This window comes from Colobus angolensis, unplaced genomic scaffold (genome assembly GCF_000951035.1).
Source record: "Colobus angolensis palliatus isolate OR3802 unplaced genomic scaffold, Cang.pa_1.0 Scaffold888, whole genome shotgun sequence".
NCBI classification, from domain to species: Eukaryota; Metazoa; Chordata; class Mammalia; order Primates; family Cercopithecidae; genus Colobus; species Colobus angolensis.
Window position 1 is genome coordinate 61,353 of NW_012122798.1, and position 23,645 is coordinate 84,997.

Consider the following 23,645-nt stretch of genomic DNA (forward strand, 5'->3'; position numbering starts at 1 on the left):
GGGAAGGCAAATTTCAATTTTAATAATAGGTCTCTACAATATTAGCACTTTTTAAAAAGCCTGTAACATTAGCATTTAAGATGGATACGTCTATAGTGCTTTAAGTAGTTTTCATCTCTAAAATCATTTTAAAATCACAGAATTTAAAGTTACATGCTGGAAAGGACCAATGACCTTACATGACATTTAATACAACACTCATTTTACAGATCAGGGAAACAAACCTTAAAGCTGACTTGCCCAAGGTCCCACCAAATAGGGGGAGTTTCTCGTCCTAAACTCAAATTAAGCAGTGTCTCTCAAACTTTGCTGCACATTAAAATCAACTGAGGAGCTTTACTGCCTCATTTTCAACATGAGACTTTTTAATTTAATTAATTAGCACTGGGTAGGACTTTGGGCATCAGGGTTGTTAAAAATTTCTCTGGTGATTTCAAAGTGCAGCAAAGTTTGGAATGATTGAGTTGGGGTGAAAATCAGAATCTTCTGGGATGCTTTTCTTCACATGAAGATGCCTCACATCCATTCCTATTTTCCTAAAGGGCTTCTCAGTGCCTAGAGATAGAGAAGGTTGAGGTGGGAAGATACAAATGTTTGCAGATATGTATTTTGAAAAAAAAAAACCTTGCAAAAGTGATCCCAATGAGTTCCATCTACCCCATTGAAAACAGTGCACTACTAACTCGTAATAAACATTTTTCAAAATCTTTTCTTGAAGCCAATTTGCCCTATTAATTTGCTCAATAAACCTTTATTTCACTAATAGTGAATATACCAAATGATAATTTCTCAGACTTGTTGATGGGAAATTAAAACTTACTTTACTTTCAGAAGCAGACTTGTAAAAATTAGAGTAATGAGGAAAAAAGCATGAGATTTGTTTGAGCAAGATTAATGTTTAAAACTACTTTTAAATTATATGCTGACACATCAAAACTTTTGAATTCAAAAGAAATCAGGGACACGAGCCACAGGGACTTCTTTTTGTTGTTGTTGTTGTTGTTGCTGCTGCTACTCAAGGATTTAGAGGCTTGGCTGAATACAGACATTTAGTGATTACTCAATAGGTCCCAAAGCTCAGGACTTGAGATAGGGTTTGAATCCAGTTTCCCCTGAAACACAACTTCATCTCTACTACTGTGATAAGGGAGAGAGGGAAGTGACATTATTATCAGTGTAAACTTGCCTCTTTGTTGTTATTATTGATTTTAGAAACGGAGTTTCACTCTTGTTGCCCAGGCTGGAGTGCAATGGCACGATCTCACCTCTGCCTCCAGGGTTCAAGCGATTCTCCTGCCTCAGCCTCCCAAGTAGCTGGAATTACAGGTGCCTGACATCATGCCCAGCTAGTTTTTGTACTTTTAGTAGAGAAGGGGTTTTACCATGTTAGCCAGGCTGGTCTCGATCTCCTGATCTCAGGTGATTGGCATGCCTTGGCCTCCCAAAGTGCTGGGATTACAGGCGTGAGCCACCATGCTTGGCTGCCATGTTTTTTTAAATTATACTTTAAGTTCTGGGATACATGTGCAGAACATGCAGGTTTGTTACATATGTATACATGTATGTATGGTGGTTTGCTGCACCCATCAATCCATCATCTAGGTTTTAAGCCCCACATGCATTAAGTATTTCTCCTAATGCTATCCCTCTCCTTGCCTCCAACCCCTTGACAGGCCCCGGGGTTTGATATTCCCCTCCCTGTGTCCATGTGCTCTCATTGCTCAACACCCACTTATGAGTGAGAACATGCAGTGTTTGGTTTTCTGTTCCTGTGTTAGTTTGTTGAAAATGATGGTTTCCAGCTCCATCCATGAACTCATCTTTCTTATGGCTGCATAGTATTCCATTGTGTGTATGTGGCACATTTCCCTTATCCAGTCTATCATTGATGGACATTTGGGTTGGTTCCCAGTCTTTGCTATTGTAAATAGTGCAGCAATAAACAAACATGTGCATGTGTCTTTATAGTAGAATGATTTATAATCCTTTGGGTATATACCCAGTAATGGGGTTGCTGGGTCAAATGGCATTTCTGGTTCTAGATCCTTAAGGAATTACCACACTGTCTCCACGGTGGTTGAACTAATTTACATTCCCACCAGCAGTGTAAAAGCATTTCTATTTTGCTACATCCTCTCCAGCATCTGCTGTTTCCTGACTTTTTTTTTTTTTTTTTTTTTGAGACGGAGTCTCACTCTGTTGCCCAGGCTGGAGTGCAGTGGCCAATCTCAGCTCACTGCAAGCTCTGCCCCCCGGGTTTACGCCATTCTCCTGCCTCAGCCTCCCAAGTAGCTGGGACTACAGGCGCCCACCACCTTGCCCGGCTAGTTTTTTGTATTTTTTAGTAGAGATGGGGTTTCACCGTATTAGCCAGGATGGTCTCGATCTCCTGACCTTGTGATCCACCCGTCTCAGCTTCCCAAAGTGCTGGGATTACAGGCTTGAGCCACCGTGCCCGGCCTCCTGACTTTTTAATGCGCATCATTCAAACTGGCATTAGATGGTATCTCATTGTGGTTTTGATTTGCATTTCTCTAATGACCAGTGATAATTAGCTTTTTTTCATATGTTTGCTGGCCGCATAAATGTCTTCTTTTGAGAAGCGTCTGTTCATATGCTTCACCCACTTTTTGATGGATTTGTTTTTTTCTTGTAAATTTGTTTAAGTTCCTTGGAGACTCTGGATAATAGGTCTTTGTCAGATGGACAGATTGCAAAAATTTTCTCCCATTCTGTAGGTTGCCTGTTCACTCTGATGATAGTTTCTTTTGCTGTGCAAAAGCTCTTTAGTTTAATTAGATCCAATTTGTCAATTTTGGCTTTTGTTGCCATTGCTGTTGGTGTTTTGGTCACAAAGTCTTTGCCCACACCTGTCCTGAATGGTATTTCCTAGGTTTTCTTCTAGGGTTTTTATGGTTTTAGGTCTTACGTTTAAGTCTTTAATCTATCTTGAGTTAATTTTTGTATAAGGTGTAAGGAAGGGGTCCAGCTTCAGTTTTCTGCATATGGCTAGCTAGTTTTCCTAACACCATTTATTAAATAGAGGGTCCTTTCCCCATTGCTTGTTTTTGTCAGGTTTCTAAAAGATCAGATGGTTGTAAATGTGTGGCATTATTTCTGAGGCCTCTGTTCTGTTCTATTGGTCTATACATCTGTTTTGGTACCAGTACCATGCCGTTTTGGCTACTGTAGCCTTGTGGTATAGTTTGAAGTCAGGTAGCGTGATGCCTCCAGCTTTGTTCTTTTTGATTAGGATTTTCTTGGCTAATACAAGCTCTTTTTGGTTTCATATGAAATTTAAAGTAGTATTTCTAATTCTGTAAAGAAAGTAAATGGTAGCTTGATGGAAATAGCATTGAATATATTATATATTACTTTGGCCGGTATGGCCATTTTCATGATACTGATTCTTCCTATCCATAAGTATGGAATATTTTTCTGTTTGTTTGTGTCCTCTCTTATTTCCTTTAGCAGTGTTTTGTAGTTCTCCTTGAAGAGTTCCTTCACGCTCCTTTTAAGTTGTATTCCTAGGTATTTTATTCTCTTTGTAGCAACTGTGAATGGGAGTTCACTCATGAGTTGGCTCTCTGTCTATTATTGGTATATAGGAATGGTTGTGATTTTTGCACATTGATTTTTGTATCCTGAACTTTACTGGAGTTGCTTATCAGCTTAAGGAGTTTTTGAGCTGAGATGATGGGGTTTTCTAAATATATAATCATATCGTCTGCAGAGACAATTTGACTTCCTCTCTTCCTATTCAAATACCCTTTATTTCTTTCTCTTGCCTGATTACCCTGGCCACAATTTCCAATACTATGTTGAATAGGGGTGGTGAGAGAGGGCATCCTTGTCTTGCACTGGTTTTCAAAGGGAATGCTTCCAGTTTTTGCCCATTCGGTATATTGGTTGTGGGTTTGCCATAAATAGGTCTTATTATCTTGAGATCTGTTCCATCAATACCTAGTTTATTGAGTGTTTTTGGCATGAAGGGATGTTGAATTTTATTGAAGGGCTTTTCTGCATCTTTTGAGATAATCATGTGGTTTTTGTCATTGGTTCTGTTTATGTGATGGATTACATATATTGATTTGCATATGTTGCATCCCAGGAATGAAGCCGACTTGATCATGGTGGATAAGCTTTTTGATGTGCTGCTGGATTCAGCTTGCCAGTATTTTAATGAGAATTTTCACATCAATGTTCATCAGGGATATTGGTCTGAAATTTTCCTTTCCTATTGTGTCTCTGCCAGGTTTTGATATCAGGATGATGCTGGCCTCATAAAATGAGTTAGGGAGGAGTCCCTCTTTTTTTATTGTTTGGAATAGTTTCAGAATGGTACCAGGTCCTCTTGGTACCTCTGGTAGAATTCGACTGGGAATCCATTTGGTCCTGGACTTTTTTTAGTTGTTCGGGTATTAATTACTGCCTCAATCTCAGAACTTATTATTGGTCAATTCAAGGATTCAACTTCTTCCTGGTTTAGTCTTGGGAAGGTTTATGTGTCCAGAAATCTAGCCATTTCTTCTAGATTTTGTAGTTTATTTGCATAGAGGTGTTTATAGTGTTCTCTGATGGTAGTCTGTATTTCTTTGGGATTGGTGGTGATATCCCCTTCATCATTTTTTATTGCATCTATTTGATTCTTCTCTCTTTTCTTCTTTATTCGTCTGGTTAGCAGTCGATCTATTTTGTTAATCTTTTCAGAAAACCGGCTCCTGGATTCATTGATTTTTTGAGGAGATTTTTCATGTCTCTATCTCCCTCAGTTCTGCTCTGATCTTAGTTATTTCTTCTCTTCTGCTTTTGAATTTGTTTGTTCTTGCTTCTCTAGTTCTTTTAATGGTGATGTTAGGGTGTCAATTTTAGATCTTTCCTGCTTTCTGATCTGGATATTTAGTGCTACAAATTTCCCTCTAAACACTGCTTTAGCTGTGTCCCAGAGATTCTGGTTCATTGTGTCTTTGTTCTCATCGGTTTCAAAAGCTTCTTTATTTCTGCCTTCATTTCATTATTTACTCAGTAGTCATTCGGGAGCACGTTGTTCAGTTTCCATGTAGTTGTGCAGTTTTGAGTGAGTTTCTTAATCTTGACTTCTAATTTGATTGCACTGTGGTCTGAGAGACTGTTATGATTTCCATTCTTTTGCATTTGCTGAGGAGTGTTTTACTTCCATCTAAGTGGTCCATTTCAGAATAAGCACTGAGAAGAATGTATATTCTGTTGATTTGGGGTGGATAGTTCTGTAGATGTCTATTAGATGTGCTTGGTCCAGAGTTGAGTTCAAGTCCTGAATGTCCTTGTTAATTTTCTGTCTCACTGATCTGTCTAATATTGATAGTGGGGTGTTAAAATCTCTCACTATTGTTGTGTGGAAGTCTAAGTCTCTTTGTAGGTCTCTAAGAACTTGCTTTATGAATCTAGGTGCTCCTGTATTGGGTGCATATATATTTAGGGTAGTCAGCTCTTCTTATTGCATTGATCCCTTTACCACAGGTAATACCCTTCTTTGTCTTTTTTGATCTTTGTTGGTTTAAAGTCTGTTATATCAGAGAGTAGAATCACAACCCCTGCTTTTTTTTTTTTTTTTTTTTTTTTTGCTTTCCATTTGCTTGGTAAATATTCCTCCATCCCTTTATTTTGAGCCTATGTGTGTCATTGCACATAAGATGGGTCTCTTGAATATAGCACACCAATAGGTCTTGACTCTTTATCCAATTTGTCAGTCTGTGTCTTTTAATTGGTGCACTTAGTTGGTTTACATTTAAGGTTGATATTATTATGTGTGGATTTGATCCTGTCATCATGATGCTACCTGGTTATTTAGCACATTAGTTGATGCAGTTTCTTCATAGTGTTGTTGGTCTTCATATTTTGCTATGTTTTTGGAGTGGCTGATACTGGTTTTCCCTTTCAACATTTAGTACTTCCTTCAGGAGCTCTTGTAAGGCAGGTCTGGTGGTGACAAAATCCCTTAGCATTTGCTTGTCTGTAAAGGATTTCATTTATCCTTCATTTATGATGCTAAGTTTGGCTGGATATGAAATTCTGGGTTGAAAATTCTTTAAGAATGTTGAATATTGGCCCCTACTCTCTTCTGGCTTGTAGGTTTGCTGAAGAGAGATGTGCTGTTGGTCTGATGGGCTTCCCTTTGTAGGTAACTCGACTTTTCTCTCTGGCTGCCCTTAACATTTTTTCCTTCATTTCAGCCTTGCTGAATCTGACAATTATGTGTCTTGGGATTGCTCTTCTCAAGGAATATCTTAGTGGTGTGCTCTGTATTTCTTGAATTTAAATGTTGGCCTGTCTTGCTAGGCTGGGGACGTTCTCCTGGATAATATCCTGAAGAGTGTTTTCCAACTTGGTTCCATTCTTCCCATCACTTTCAGGTACACCAATCAGTCGTAGGTTTGGTCTTTTCACATAGTCCCATATTTCTTGGAGGCTTTGTTTCTTTTCATTCTTTTTTTCTCTAATCTTGTCTTCACACTTTATTTCATTAAGGTGATCTTCCATCTCTGATATCCTTTCTTCTGCTTGATCAATTCGGCTATTCATACATACACATTTCATGAAGTGTAACATGCTGTGTTTTTCAGCTCCATCATGTCATTTATGTTCTTCTCTAAACTCTTTATTCTAGTTAGCAGTTTCTGTATCCTTTTATCAAGCTGCTTAGCATCCTTGCATTGGGTTGGAACATGCTCCTTTAGCTTGGAGGAGCTAGTTATCACCCACCTTCTGAGGCCTACTTCTGCCAATTTGTCAAACTCATTCTCCGTCCAGTTTTGTTCCCTTGCTGGTGAGGAGTTGTGATCCTTTGGAGTAGAAGAGGCATTCTGGTTTTGGACATTTTCAGCATTGTTGTGCTGTTTTTTGTCTCATCTTCATGGATTTATCTACCTTTGATTGCTGTTGTTGATGACCTTTTGATGTTGATGGGGTTTTTGCATTGTTGTCCTTTTTGTTGATGTTGATGCTACTGCTTTCTGTTTGCTAGTTTTCCTTCTAACAATCAGGGGCCTCTTCTGCAGGTCTGCTGGAGTTTGCTGGAGGTCCACTCCAGACTGTTTGGGTATCACCAGTAGAGGCTGCAGAACAGCAAAGATTGCTGCCTGCTCCTTCCTCTGGAAGCTTTGTTCCAGAGGGGCACCCGCCAAATGCCAGCTCTCCTGTATGAGGTGTCTGTTGACCCCTGCTGGGAGATGACTCCAAGTCAGGAGTCAGCTGCCATTTTTAATTAAACTAAAAGTTACTGACAATTGAATTAGCTAAAAATGCTAGAGCATTTGAAATAAAATAGTTTGTAAGCTAGTTATGTTTATAGAATGAAAAGTAAAATAATTAAAGACAAAGACATTAATATTCTAAATTAGCAGTTTCTGAACTGTGTTCTAAAAATCAACACTCATAACCCAAGGAGGTGATAATGATGTACACTGGACAAACCCAGTGGAGCTGGTGGTGGTGTTGGTTGTTGTTCCTTTTAAAATAAACTTCATCTCAGGCTGCTCTCAAAGCGCATCTTTGTGGCCCATGAAGTTCTTATGCACAATGGGAGGAAATCAAATGCAGATACACTGTGGTGCCAGAAGAGAAAAAGCTGTTCCTTCTTCCAAGACTAATGTCCAAAGTAGTACACATTGATTTAGGCCTGCAACGCACTGAAAAATCAATAAAGGTAACCTATCCTTCTCATTGCGTTCAACATTGTCTTAAGGCATAAAGGTATCAAATAAATAGCTACACTTTTTCTGGGATTGCTTATTTGCTGATTTTTCCTTCCACCATGATGTCTAAGATTAAAAGACAAATTGATACTTAATATTTAGAATCTGGATATCAATATATAGTTGACTCCAATTTCTCAAAATGATTGCTGAAGAGGACAACCAAATGGCTGAAATAATTTTTGAATAGAGGAGTCTGTCCCTTGGCATTATAGTTTTACTCACGATTTCAGTGTCATTGTAAGATGAGGTTGGCTGGCTGTGCTGTCATCAAGGAATATTGTCGAACATGAGCTGTATTGTTGAGTAACACGCTCAGTAGATACCTGAAGGGGAAGGGAAGTGTAAGTTAAACTTATCAAAGTATACTTTTTCATTGGTTAAAATGTCAAATTTTTCAAAGCATTAGGATATTTCTTACACTCCATGAACTGCCTGAGTGTGGTATCATGTGCACTCTACAGAAAACCCATTGGAGGCTCTTAACTGCCACAGATGATGTTTGAGATACGGGTTATAAAATGCTGCCCTTCATATGGTACCTGTCATCAAACCTAACAAGGATTTTATGAATTGCCTTTATAAATAATGAGAAAAGTTTAAAATAAGATTTCATTGTTTTTTTTATAGTGACATAAAACAGCTGAGAACTTTTATTTGTTATTTATTTACTACAGTAAAATGTAATGTATTAAATAATATTGGTATAGGACCATTTTACTGCAATGAATACAAGACTAATGCGTTTACTAAGTTACTAATCATAAATGTATTATTTCAGGCGATATTATGACAAAACAAGTGTTTCAGATTCAGAGGCTCTGTGTACCAGAGCTGCTAGGCCACCAACAAGTGAGGAAGACATAGGTTTCTCTAGTCCTGTTATCTTATGTGGAGGATAAAAAAAAAATTTAACTTTCATTTCATGTTTAAATAAGACTGCCATGACATGACTCAAATGAGACCCTCAGAGAATACTTTCCATTCATTTCAAAACTTGATTAATTTTATTCTATAAATCATTTGACGTGCACCTAGGCATTTTCCTGCTGTAACCCTGTTCTCTGCCTGGAATAATGCTTTTTCTCTTTCCTTGTTCCAGCAAGCTTGACTCCATATACTCTCGTGGATCTCTTTGCCAGTAGCCTCACCAAAACATGTTTTCTTGTACACTAACTGGTTACAAGATACTAATTCTAGCAGAGTATTCCCCTCATGAGAAAGTACGCCTCTCTATAAGAGTAAGGGAGAGCCCTAACTGTTCCTACCTCCAGCTGCTCAGCATAAAATGTTGAATAAATCAAAAAGTTCAAGTGTTTGACAAATTAATTCAATTATAATTTGGAAGGTAAGTCTTACTACATTTAATTACAGCAGAAACACTACTAACACTTTATTGTTTATAGGTATTATTTAAGGTAGTAACAAAATAGAAACAAATCTAACTTCAGTCAGCATAAATCACAGAGTATGAAATTTTACAATTTTTAACAAGAAATGGAAGGGTTTACTTAGTAGTTTTAAGGTTTAATGACAAAAACTAGAAAATAATCATACCTCATATTTTAGTAAGTCAAAACCAAAGTCTGACCATCAAAGGTCCAGTACCCATTGGATGCCAATGCCCAACCACTGACTTCTTCCACTGTACCTGCTGCCTCTCATTTCAACCTTGTAGAGGTCTTTCACCTCCTTGCTTAGGTATATTCCTAAGCCGGTGCTGTTTTGTTGTTGTTGTTGTTGTTGTTGTTGTTGTTGTTTGTTGTCTGTTTGTCTTTTTTGGCAGCTATTGTAAAGGGGTGGAATTCTTGGTTTAATTCTCAGCTTCGTCACTGTTGGGGTATAACAGAGCCACTGATTTGTGTACATTAATTTTATATCCTGAAACTTTTCTCAATTCATTTATCAGTTATAGGAGTTTTTTGGAGGCATCTTTAGGGTTTTCTAGGTATATGATCATATCATCAGCAAACAGTGACAGTCTGACTTCCTATTTACTGATCTGGATGGCTGTTATTTCTTTCTCTTGTGTGATTGCTCTGGCTAGGTCTTCCAGTACTATACTGAATAGGAGCAGTGATAGTGGGCATCCTTGTCTTGTTCCAGTTCTCAGGGGGAATGCTTTCAACTTTTTGCCATTCAATATTATGTTGGCTGTGGATCTGTAATGGATGGCTTTTATTACATTGAGGTATGTCCCTTGTATGCTAATTTTGCTGAGGGTTTTAATCACAAAAGGATGCTGGATTTTGTCAAACACTTTTTCTGCATCTATTGAAATGATCACGTGATTTTTGTTTTGAATTCTGTTTCTGTGGTGTATCACATTTATTGACTTGCATGTGTTAAACCATCCCTGCATCCCTGGTATGAAACCCACTTGATCATGGCGGATTATCTTTTTGATATGCCATTGGGAACTACAAAACATTGCTGAATGAAATTATGGATGACACACAAAAATGGAAAGACATCCATGCTCATGAATGGGTAGAATCAATATTGTGAAAATGACCATACTGCCAAAAGCAATCTACAAATTCAATGCAATTCCTACCAAAATACCATCATCATTTTTCACAGAACTAAAAAAAAAATTCTAAAATGTGGTACCAAACAAGACCCCACATAGCCAAAACGAAACTAAGCAAAAACAACAAAACTGGAGCCATCACATTATCTAACTTCGAACTATAAGATAAGGCCATTGTCACCAAAACAGCATGGTACTGGTATAAAAATAGGCACATACACCAATGCAACAGAATAGAAAACCCAGAAATAAAATGAAATACCTACAGCCAAGTTAACTTCAACAAAGCCAACTAAAACCAAGTGAAGAATCTAAACCCTATTCAACAAATGGTGCCAGCATAATTGGCAAAGCCACGTGCAGGAGAATGAAACCGGATCCTCAACTCTCACCTTATACAAAAATCAACTCAAGATGGATCGAGGACATAAATCTATGACGTGAAACCATAAAAATTGTAGAAGATAATATGAGAAAAACCTTCTAGACATTGGCTTAGGCAAAGACTTCATAACCAAGAACCCAAAAGCAAATGCAACAAAAACAAAGATAAACAGGTGAAACTTAACTAACGAGCTTCTGCACAGGAAAAGGAACAATCAGCAGAGTAAACAGACAACCTGCAGAATGAAAGAGAAAATCTTCACTATCTATACATCTGACAAAGGACTAATATACAGAATCTACAAGGAACTCAAACAGATGGGCAAGAGAGAAAACAAACAATCCCATCAAAAAGTGGGCTAAGGCGATAAATACACAATTCTCAAAAGAAGATATACCACTGGCCAAAAAAACATATGAAAAAGTGCTAAACATCACTAATGATCAGGAAAATGAAAATCAAAACCACAATGCCATACCACCTTACTCCTGTAAGAATGGCCATAATTAAAAAATCAAAAAATAATACATGTTGGTGTGGACGCAGTGAAAAGAAAACACTTCTCTATAATGCTGGTAAAAATGGAAACTAATACAACCACTATGGAAAGCAGTGTGGAGATTCCTTAAAACACTAAAAGTAGAACTACCATTCAATCCAGCAATCCCACTACTGGGTATCTACCCAGAGGAAAAGAAGTCATTATACAAAACAGATACTTGCACATGTATGTTTGCAGCAGCACAATTTGCAATTATAAAAATATGGAACCAGCCCAAATGCCCACCAATCAACAAGTGGATTAAGAAATACCACTCATCCATAATAAGGAATAAATTAATGGCATTCCCAGCAACCTGGATGGAATCAGAGACTATCATTCTAAGTGAAGTAACACAGGAATGGAAAACTAAAGATCATATGTTCTCATTCATATGTGGGAGCTAAGCTATGAGGATGCAAAGGCATAGAATGATACAATGGACTTTAGGGACACAGGGAAAAGGGTGGAGGGGGTGAGGGATAAAAAACTACAAATTGGGCTCAGTGGATACTGCTCAAGTGACGAGTACACCAAAATCTCACAAATCACCACTAAAGAATCTACTCATATAACCAAATACCACCCGTTTCCCCCAAAACCTAAGGAAATAAAAGTATACAAATAATCTATGGCATTCTTCCCAGCAAATATAAAATAAAATGAAAACTCAAGTTTATGTTTTCCTCTCTCCGTTTTGGCAGGACAAAATTTAGGTATGTTTTTAAACAATAACTTTTTTCTTTTTCTGAGACAGGGTCTCCCTTTGTTGCCCAGGCTGGAGCGCAGTGGTGCAATTATAGTTAACTACACGTTAACTACAGCCTCAAACTCCTGAGCTCAAGTGATCCTCTGCCTCAGCCTCCTGAGTAGGTAAAACTAAAGGCACATGCCGTCATGCCTGGCTAATTTGTTTAAATGTAACCTTTTTGTACAGATGAGCTCTTGCTATGTTGACCAGACTAAAAATCAACAAATTTTAATTCACTTAAATATTTCTAACACTTTGGACATTCATGAAAACAGCTCCATCTATGTTGTGAGGTAATGGGATAATATGGCAGCGTAAGTTTGAATAAAAATATTCAACAACACCTTAGGAGAAAAGTATAATATGTTAATTATAGATACATCACTAAAGAATTGTCTGGGTTAATACCATTAATTATATTGAAATTAAATTTTGATTTACATGTAAATATAGGTCCTAAATTTAGATTAAATATAATAGATTGACCACAAATTTATTTCCTCTGCCTCTGCAAGTCTCGTTGGTCATACATAAAATACTGGTTACAAACAGGATCAGGACAGAAGGTTGACAGAGATGATTTTCAATAAATGCTGGGACATAAAAAGTACATAAAGGAGTGGTACATAACACAGAAGCACAACTTTGGTCCCTACAGAAAGTGACTGGAAGAGAAGCAAGCCAGTTTGTGTTGCAGAACTAAAGGCAGGCTGTGAACTTAGAGGCAAATGGAACTTTGGAAGGTAGTGGTAAAATGTAAAACAAAAGCCAGCAAGGTCAGAAAATCTGTGGTTAGAGCCCCAAGTCCACCTGTCTTCCCATCTGATGAGAAACTTAGATGTGTGTTCTCTGGATATACCAAACCTGAGAATTTCTAGGTTCAGAAATACCACGGCTTAAACCTGAGATATAAAGAAAACTGTACACCAAAAATAGAACTCCAACTTGCTTCCCTGACTCTGCTTTTGGAAAGCAAGTAGACATTCTTTTACTTCCCAGGCAGAAAATTGGGAGATCCTTTCTCAGAAGAATCTGAACTGGATCAAGTAAAGATCCCCAGATAATACACTGAAGTCCCACAAATGAAAAGTTAGTTTGGCTTCCAAAACCTCACACTGAGTGCCACCAGTTAACATAAGTCCTGCTTCCAAATAAAACCAGGGAACACCACACATTGGAGGGAAGCCTCCAACAAGACAGATCAAAACAACAGAAAAAATGAATTCATGGACCAGTCAAAATCAGGAGCAAAACTTAAAAAAAAAAAGAAAATCTAAAACCACTGTGAGAAAAAGAAAATTCAATAGAAATATTACAGTAAAAAGTCACAGAAGTTGAAAAAAAAATCAAAGGGGAAAAGTTAAAAACCAGTGCAGGTATACTGTTCTAAGCAACCTAGCATCTGAACAACAAGACTGTCAGAGAAAAAAGGAACACAGAAAATACAAAAATTCTCAAGAAGAGAGTCTTCTTGAGACTCTCTTCTTAGTAGCCTCAATAAAATGAAAAGATTCCTACCAAGCTGTTATGAAATTTCAGAATCTCAGTGAGAGAGAAGCTTCTAAAAAGCTTCCACAGATACCTAAAATCTAGTTATAAATAATGTATCTCACAATGGCAATAGAGTCAAGAACAACACTGTAATGACAGCACAATTGCAAAATATCTTCAGAACCATAAAGTTTAGATTTAAGCTAGAAGTTTACTCTATATCAAAAAGGAGGGGTTTTAAGATTGGCCAGATCCCTAAACATCTCTGCCCAGGAAAATGTGCTCAAGTACAACTAAAAAGGTTAACAGGACAGCAGGAAACAGAATCTAGGACTCAGGTGATCCCACGTAAGATGGCAGCTATGTGAGATCCCAAAAGACTTTAAGGAGCTAGCACAGAAAAGCAGACATTGAACATATCTAGGGAAAGCCATTCTATATTGAACTAGGATGACAAAATGCCAAAGAAAGTTGACCCCAACCCCCGGCAAAAAAAAAAAAAAAATGGAACAGATGTGTTTTAGCGGATGGAAAGTATCTTTGAAAGGCATAGGATAAATGCTACAACACTTGGGGGAAAAACAGCTGTCAGAAAAGAGGCAAACAAATACAGTCAGAAAATTAGCTTCATGCTAAAAAAAAAAAATGGATGTGAAAGCAAACAGACCAGCCAGGGGCTACTTATTGCATTTGGCTGGGTAAAGTAACATAGGCTAGGGAAAAATAGATGATCCAGAAAAAGTGCAGAAATGCTCAGATTTCAGAACTGTTTCAGAGAAAAAATGAAGGACATATAATGCAGAGGCAAGTGAAAACACCATATGACTTAGCAGTGAATAATATTTGCAGAGTCATAATCATGTAAATATTACTGATTTAATTAAAAAGTGTGCTACAATTGGAAGAAACAGAGGGAGAAAAATAAGGTCATGGTGTAGCGAGGAAGGTATGTTTCACCTGCTACGACAAAGTCAATAGACAGTGCTGACAGCTATTCTATTTTCGTTATTTGTTATTCTGTATTTGTTATTTTGTTATGTTATTTATTAGCTATTCTGTTTTGTTATTTGATTAAAAATATGATTAAATATTTAAGGCGGATCTTTATATCACAACCAGACTATTGAAATTTAACTTAAACGTCAGAAATTCTTAAAAGGTGGACACACTAAGCTGAAGAATTCTCTGGATATTTTTGATACTTAGGAAAATACAAAAAGAGGTCCATGCTATCACCACTGGGTCCCCATTATAATTCAAGAGAGACATTTTTATATCAAACTATCAATTTCTTAACTTTTTGACTATTTACGTACATGCTTTGTATAGTTGCTTTTTCTTTTTTCTTGTACTAAGAATGAAAAAAAAGAAAGGTCACTTCTGACACAAATACCATAAAATAAGAGTAGTAGTTAATGTCTTACTAATTACTCCTAAATGAGGAAAAATTCCATTTTAGAAAATTACTTTCAAAAATTTATATTTAAATTATCTGGTATGATAAATCTCTTAAAGTAAAATATAATAACTTAGTTTTATTTTTTGACCTAGTTCACTTTTTGTTTCCATTACATACAAATGAAAGAACCCTTATGTACAAAAGAAAAGAACAAAAAAAAAAAATGAGGGCAGATTAAAAAGTTAGTTAATACAAAAGTTTAACTGTTGCATATATGAGCCATAAGTATTTTCTCATTCTGAATTTACACATAGCTTACTTTATTTACTAGAATCTAAGAGTTAACATCTCTAAGAACTACTTTCTGGCCAGGCACCTATCTCCAGATGCACCAGAATCCCTGTAAGCATCTCGAACCACACTTAATGGTCATCTACTAATATGTCACTAAAAACAAAACAACTGGAAAGTAACCTGTCCTAAATTTAAATTTTAAAATGACTATACAAACCTGATTGGACATGGTGTCTGCACCACAAAAAAAACATTTTTTCTAAAAAAGAAAAAAAAAGGCCAGCATAATAAAAGCTCCAAGAAAACTTGGGCCATGCTTTGTTTCCTATACTGCCTCCACCTTTGATGCTGGAAGGGCCTTGCAGGCAAACATTCCTACCACTGAAGAGTGAGGGACATGGAATAGCTTTTGTTTTACCTCTTCCATGCTCTCTATGTGTGAGAAGCCCATGGCTCTGGAAGGAACTGGGAAAAACAACTCTGATATGGTTTGGATATTTTCCCCCCTCCAAATCTCATGTTAAAATGTGACCCTTAATGTTGGAGACAGGGCCTAGTGGGAGGTGTTTGGGTAATGGCAGTGGATTCCTTATGAATGCCTTGGTGCCATCCCCATGGTAATAAGCAAATTCTCATTCTGGTAGTTTAGGAACATGGCACCTTCCCTCTACCTGCCTCTCCCTTCCTTTCTCACCATGTGGAACCACCTACTTCCCCTTCGCCTTCTATCATGATTGTAAGCTTGCTGAGGCTCTCACCAGAAGCAGATGTTGAAGCCATGCTTGTACAGCCTGAAGATCTATGAGCCAATTAAACCTCTATTTGTTATAAATTACCCAGCCTTATGTACCTCTTTTATAATAATGCAAAAATGAAGACATATTCTAACCAGAAATAATGGACAGAATAACCAGAAATCAAGACAGGCAAAGTTTACTCAAAGTACAAAAAGAAAGGTTACAAACTCCCATATTTTACTGTGCTACATTACTTCCCATATTATTATAGATCCTCACTTGTATTCTTGCTGCTTAAATCAACTGGAAAACTTGGCTGTGTATGGCTTTTTAGCAAACAAAAGAGGATTTAACATAACATTAAGGAAAAGCAGAAGTAGGGCATGTTTAAATTTACATTACATCAGATGAAAAGCTTAATAACTTAAAAATTTCAAGAAGCATAAACTTGGATGTGATAAAACGCATGTGATCAGGGGACTGTGCAAAAGGAGGCCAAAATCACAGATTCAATCTCTGGTGATGAACAACTATGTTTTTTTTATTTGTTTAAAGGGAAACCAAGCTGAAGCCTGAGTTCTATCTTTAAAATGTACTCTTTGGAGCAAGGGAAAAGGGACAAAAAATTATAAATAAAGATAAATCTATGACTCCTCCACACGACAAATTGTGTTGATAAAAAGATGGCAAAATGTATAAACAAAAAGTTTACATGATTTCACTAACACAGTAACAACTAAAAAAAGCATATCACATATTAAAATAAGACAAGTGAATATGTGGAAAGTTGAAAAAATTAAAGCAATATGAGTTTCTAAATACTTTCTATAATACATCTGATCAAACAACAAGAGTTTTGACTCTTTTTCTTGGCAGAAAAAACAATGTTGTCTCACCATCTGTTTGAGATTTTCTCAGGAATATTGTGCTTGCTTTTGGATGGTCAGAAGAGTTGGACTCCAAAGGTATATCTATAGAGGGAGAGAAGAAAAAAAAGATGTGATCATTATAAAAGTTTATCAACTCATTTATTTGACTGCCACATTTAGGCTATTTCACTACCTTTACTAATGAATATATAGACATAAGGTGAAGCCAGGCAAGATGGTACACACCTGTAGTCCCAGCTACTCAGGAGGCTGAGATGGGAAAATCCCTTGAGCCCAGGTCAGGAATTTGAGGCCAGCATGAGTGACATAGTGAGACCTTCCTTTATTTAAAAAAATGTAAATTTGCCTTTAAATTGTGTAAAATCAACTGCATACAATAAAACAAGATGGTAGTATGTTTTAAAAGACAGGTCTATTTTATAGACAAAATATAAGATGTATTCTGGAGGTTTTTTTTCATTTTAAAAAAGTAAATTCAGCATATCTAACTCTTCCATGTCATTCTGAGGACATAGAACCTTAGTTCTGTTGAGTAGCTGTCTTCCATAGTCACATGAGATCTCTAAGTCTTCATTTCTTCATTAGCAAAACATAGGGAGAACATATATAGGCCTTATTTGTATTGCAAAGGGCCAAATGAGACATACATAAACTGTGCTATAATCCTAAAGAATGACAATAAAGAGCCTTTTTTGGGCTCTCATCCAACACTTCTCATCTATTAACTGGTGGGTAAAATCACTCAGAGGCTTTCCTTATACCACCAAGTGGAGTATGTTTACACAAGTAAACATACTTTGTGTATAAAGGTGTAATGAATTAATTCACATATTTGTTTATTCTAAATTCTTAAATATCTTGAAAAATGAGTATAGTACTCCAAGTTACAAAGTCACACTCACCATGAGTCTTAATTATTCTACCTCTGAAAAAAATAAGAGCCCAACCAAAGTGTGTGTTTTTTTTTTTTTTTTTTTCACTTTAAGTTCTGGGATACATGTGCAGAACATGCAGGTTTGTTACATAAGCATACATGTCCCATGGTGGTTTGCTGCACCCATCAACCCATCGAGGTTTTAAGCCTCACATGGATGAGGTATTGTCCTAATGATTTCCCTCCCTTTGTCCCCCACCCCACGACGGGCCCCAGTGTGTGATGTTCCTTTCCTTGTGTCCATGTGTTCTCATTGTGCTTTTTGCTTAGGATTGTCTTGGCTATACGGAGCCGAATCAAAGTTTAAATGGAAGAGCTATAAGACATTTCCTCTACAGTAATAAATCTCTGGTATTCAAATGAAACCAAAGAGCCAATGGATTTAATATCTTTATGATACAATTTTCTATTTGGAAAAATTTACTTTTTATTCAAGAACCATATTGTTACCCAGAATTCTTTTCACTTAGATTCATCTCGTTGCAAAACTTTAGAGGCAAACCAACTGTTTTCTCTTTTCTACCCCCTCCCATCCCTCTGCCTCTCCCAGCAGTGTAGAGACTGAAAAACTCCAACTTTCTTATCTTTGAACAAGATGCTATTGTCAGGAGGGGGAAGGACAAAGAGGGAGCCATGGCAACAAACAGTCTTACACAGGCAAGGTCTGACATTTTAACCTTCAATCCTTATATTACACATTCAAAGTCTACATTTACGTTTTACGTCTTTTGAAAGTTTTGACCACAAACCAACTCCACCTCTCTTTTAGAACAAGGAGGTAAATAATGTCTGTTAAGTCGCCAGACTTAATTAATCTGGAGACACATTTTGTGTTAAAGTAAGAATTTTAAAGTAATCAGAGCCTCATAGGTAATCTCCTTTGGGGGAACACCCTCACACCCATTTTTCTGCAGCCCTGGCCATGACATTTCACACCTTTCCCAATTATTTTAAGCACCCTCCATTTTCTTTCCTTCTATGTTAGAAGAAAGCAAGCAGCTTCTATCACGGTGACTTAAAGCAACCCATATAGTCTCTCCTATGGCAACCTGCATTCTGATTTTAAATAAGAAATCCCCAAATATTTCAATATAAATTGTCCTGAGATTTAGCTACTTTAACAAAGGAAACAATTAGGCGCTTACGTGGTTGCTTCACTTAGGTACCATCCGGATAGGTACAAAGAGAATGGGATGGGTACTGGAAAGTTGGGATATTTGAGTTTTTATTGAGAAAAGGAAGAGAATATTCCAAAGAAGCCTCAACAAAGTCCCACAGGTACTAAATAGAGGTACAGACAAGAACAGCCATAAATAAATGGTCCCATGCCAGAATGGGAGAATGAGATGAGGGAGAAATAACTGGGAGTTTGGGAGGGAAGGAGAAAAGAAACTGGATTCTGTGGGGAAAGACTAGGGGAAAGACCAGGTTTTGTTCCTGGCCAGCCCTAGGAGAGCTGGCTACAGGCAGAAAGGAGCCTGAGGTTGGGGATGCCTCCCAGAGGACCCTGGTGACAGCAGCAGCCAGAAGTGTGCTGAGGACAGACAGCACCCGTTACCTCCTTACCTTCTGGCATCTCCCGTTCACAGATGTGGTGCACGTGGAGGCCCTCACCAGCTTCAAAAGTCACCTCACCAGGCTCTACAGCAGCAGCTGCAAGCACTCCTGCTATCATGTCTCCAGCTGCTGTCTTATAGATCTCAGACCCACAGGGGCACACTGACCCCTGGTGCTGGTCCAACTCAGGGCTGGCCCTGGGACACACACAACAGGTCAGTATGTTCCCCATGGGGCGCCTCTAATCCTGTCACCACCTGTGCCTCTGCTCACAGCTTTAGCCACACACTCCCGCTGCCCTAGGCCAAGGCTATGCTGCACTTGCAGAGATGGTCTTGTCTGCTGCTTGCCTGCCCACGCCACAGCCCGGCCCCAGCCAGGGCTTGGGCCAATGCCCGCACCCTGCCACCTCCCATGAGTTGACTTGTCTGGGAGGGTGAAGACCAGCTGGCTTATTTAATAGGTTGTGAACCCAGCAAGTGCTGAGAGACACAACAAATGCCTGAAGAAAGTACAGATGGAGCTCCTCCTCCTTCTGCAGTCACCTACAGACAGAAGCCCACTGGCCCAGGGGGGAGCCCAGGCTTGTGGCTCACAATGGCCCACCCCACACTTCACAATGCCCTCCCTGACAGCTCACAGTGCCCCACCTTGGCTGCCACCCCTCCCCAACAGCTCAGAATGCCCCTGCCTGGGCTGCCCCGCCCTGTGGCTTATGCTGCTGCTCCTCGTGCAGTGCCAATGGGACTAAGGTTTTCATTCATTACCAGCTACTGATCTTTTCAGTCCTAAGAAAAGCACAAGGTGGTTCCTTATTTGAAGCCATCTTCCTCTGAGTTCTATACAAACCCTCAGTTAGTAGAGTGGGTCCCATTAGCAACCAAGTTGAGCAACTTTTATTTGCTGACTGAATGTAGATACACCTGAATTGTTGACTGCTTTTGTAACTAAATACTCCTCTCCTGTCTTCCAATGAGTGGTCACTTTTGTCTGCAACTTGACCACAGCAGTCCCTGGGGCCCTAGCTCTACTCTCAATAAAGAGTTATGGCTGTGTGTCTTGAATGACACCTTAGGACCTATCCTGCCTCCATCTCTTTGTCCATAAAATAGAAACCTAACTTATTCCTCCAAGTTCTGAAATGCTGAAACTTACCAACTCCCTTTTCTCCCATTTCTTCCTTCCATGGCAAGGACTTTCAGATTTTCTCTCTTTTACTAACAAAGCATTAAGCATGATTTTGTCATACAAAATAGAGAGCTGTAAAGTGGGGTACCACAGTCCTAATTCAATAAAGATGAATACTCAACATCTGGCAATCAGTATGTGCCTGACAGTGTTCTAACTGTGCTATGCTCATTTAACCCTTAGAAACAATCTCATTTTACAGGTTTTACAGAAGACACTGAAATGGAAAAGGCAAGTTATCTCCCCAAGGTCACACGACTGCTCAGGCTGGGGCCACAGTTTAATCCCAGGTAGTATAAATTCCCCAGTTACTCAAGCATGATTATCAGAAACTGTATTGGTTCATTTTCACACTGCTATGAAGAAGTACCTTAAGTTCAGTAATTTGTAAAGGAAACAGGCTTAATTGACTCATGTTCTACATGGCTGGGGAGACCTCAGGAAACTTACAATCACAGTGGAAAAGGAAGCAGGCACTTCTTACATGGTGGCAGGCCAGAGAGTGTGAGCGTGTGAAGGAGCAACTGTCAAACACGTACAAAACCATCAGATCTCATGAGAACTCACTATCATGAGAACAGCATGGGGGAAACTGTCCCCATGATCCAGTTATCTCCCACCGGGTCCCTCCCTCAACACGTGGGGATTATGGGATTACAATTCAAGATGAGATTTGGGTGGGGACATGCCCAAACCATATCAGAAAGTAAAGGCAGAAGTCAAGCTTGGAAGGAAAGTGACACTGTAGATTAGTATATTTTTAAAAGAAAAACATTTTTTTAATGTGGATTTTAAAATACCTCCCCTCATTCAACATTGATTAAGTCCCTTCTACATGCCAAGCACTGTATGTGTGAAACAGTCTTAACTCTTTTTTTTTTTTTAGACGGAGTCTTGCTTTGTCACCAAGGCTGGGGTGCAGTGGCGCAATCTCAGCTCACTGCAAGCTCCGCCTCCCAGGTTCACGCCATTCTCCTGCCTCAGCCTCCCAAGTAGCTGGGACTACAGGCACCTGCCACCATGCCTGGCTACTTTTTCTATTTTTAGTAGATACGAGGTTTCACCATGTTAGCCAGAATGATCTTGATCTCCTGACCTCATGATCTGCCTGCCTCGGCCTCCCAAAGTGCTGGGATTACAGGCGTGAACCACCACACCCGGCCAAAACAGTCCTAACTCTTAATGAGTGTAAGCAGATACAAAAACAAAGGCTTAAGGAGTTCAGTTTTCTGAGACCACACTGCTGGACAAGGTATAAACCTGGGATACAGATCCACCTCTATTTGACCCCAAATTTGATGCTGGGATGGTTTCAAGTTTATTCTGAAAATGTGAGTCACTGAACCACACAAAGGTGAAGAGTCTTTATCAGATGTGTGTATAGTGGTCTGTATTATAAGGAAGGACTGCAGGAAGTAACAAGACCAATTAAGAGATTTTATCTAAAAGAAGAGTAATGATAAAGACAGTGGCAGTAAAAAAAAAGTGGAGGAAAATGTTTTCTGATCATTTGGGAGATGGAATAGGAAGTGCTTGGTCATGAGATGTGAAAGAAGAGAAGAAGTAGAGGGAAAACACAGCTGCTCAGGCTCTGCTGGAAAAGACTGGGTACATAGCGGTGCCTTCCTCCTGGCAGAGAATGTAGGAAGAGAAACAGGTAAGGAGGAAAAGATATTTTTTACTCTCAGGGTCACATAAAATGGAATTCTATGGTCAAAAGTTGAATATAAATCTCTGCAGGCTAAGTCAATTTGTGACATCCCAACATATGTTTTCAAAAAAAACACACACATACTAAATCAAACCATTAAGAGTGGGGAAATTTCCTAAAATTTGCATGCTAATAATATCACCATTTTTCATTTATTACTTTCATGGAGGAATTCTGAATCTATGGTTATGGCAAATGAGGCATCTTGTATAAAATAAAGCTAATACATGAAACAAAACATTTAAAATTCTATTGTCCTCAGAGAATAGAGAATGCAACTGAAGCCATGGACATGGAAGTGATTGCCTTGAGAAGTGGTGTATAGTAAGAAGAATTGGGAAGAAAAATCCCTGGAGAATAGGGTGATTTCCACGGCATTAAGTGAAGCTTGCAAAAGTGAGCACTGGGAGTCAAGAGACCTGCATATAAATCAGGAATGGTTGCCTCCATAAGTCATTAGAAAAGAGATGATGTCTGCTTTTCATTTCTATAACAGCAGCACCTAACACAGTGTGTGGTCAATAAGTACTCAATATGCATTATCTCAATGCACAGAGTCAAATATATTGCCAGGAGGGCAGGAAAGCTACAAATCAGCTATGATAATTTAGTGATTGGGCTTGTGCGCATGTGAGTGAGCTGGATGTCAGGCAGTGGGTAAAGTATTGAACTGGAGGTGAGAAAACAATGACACAAACTGAGGGCTTCTCTTCCCAAGTATTTGGCTGAGAAGAGAGATGTAGGTAGTAGTTAAAGGGTAAATATGGTAAAGAAAGCCTTTTATACCAAGATTCAACAAAAAGGGTGAGTATACTTCTATGTTAAAGGGAAAGAGCCAATAGAGAAAATACAGTTTTGAGTTTATAAGAAAAAAAGGAAGAACAAATGCAGAAGGGCCCCCAAAAGGCACAAGTGCATGCAATCCGGATCAGGGGCAGATTAGCTTTGGACTTACACAAAAGCAAGAAGGGAGAAAGGATCACGTCATTCCAGAGATATTTCTGGTAGAGGAAAGGTTTAGGAAGAGATCTTTTGATGACCTTTATTTGAACAGACTTTTCGAAAAACTACTGTGGGAAAAACGATACTATGTATAGAAAAGTCTACACTTTTTAATATACCTAACAACAACAACAAAACAGTTTGTTACACTAAACAAAACCCAAATAATGTCTTCCATAAAAGTGGATAACTGGAAAAGCAATTTGAGTATAAATCAAGGGGTTCAATTACCAGTAAGTGTATCAAAAAAGTGAAACATGGGTTTAATTTTTCCCACAAAGAGTTACAAGAAGTAACAACAACTTTCGGGGAAGAGGAAAAAATAATTAAGAAGAAAATTAGGGGGCGGAGCAAGATGGCCGAATAGGAACAGCTCCAGTCTCCAACTCCCAGTGCGAGCGACACAGAAGATCGGTGATTTCTGCACTTTCAACTGAGGTACTGGGGTCATCTCACTGGGGAGTGCCAGACAATCGGTGCTGGTCAGCTGCTGCAGCCC

The 23,645-nt window shown here is 38.5% G+C and overlaps 1 protein-coding gene across 2 annotated transcripts in view; it reads right to left on the reverse strand.

The window, feature by feature from the left end:
• Positions 1 to 19,796, reverse strand: part of LOC105503877 (cyclin-Y-like protein 2) — a 41,404-nt gene extending 21,608 nt beyond the window's left edge. The window contains exons 1-4 of one of the 2 annotated variants that reach the window (XM_011930976.1): positions 19,255 to 19,792; positions 16,761 to 16,835; positions 14,751 to 14,785; positions 7,959 to 8,059 (exon numbers count right to left, since the gene is read on the reverse strand). In XM_011930976.1, the coding sequence (XP_011786366.1) occupies positions 7,959 to 8,059; positions 14,751 to 14,785; positions 16,761 to 16,835; positions 19,255 to 19,477 (434 nt within the window). In that variant the 5' untranslated portion in view covers positions 19,478 to 19,792. Of the gene's footprint in view, positions 1 to 7,958; positions 8,060 to 14,750; positions 14,786 to 16,760; positions 16,836 to 19,254 lie in introns of both variants that reach the window. The other variant, XR_001000543.1, reaches the window with a different exon arrangement.
• Positions 19,797 to 23,645: the final 3,849 nt, after the last annotated feature.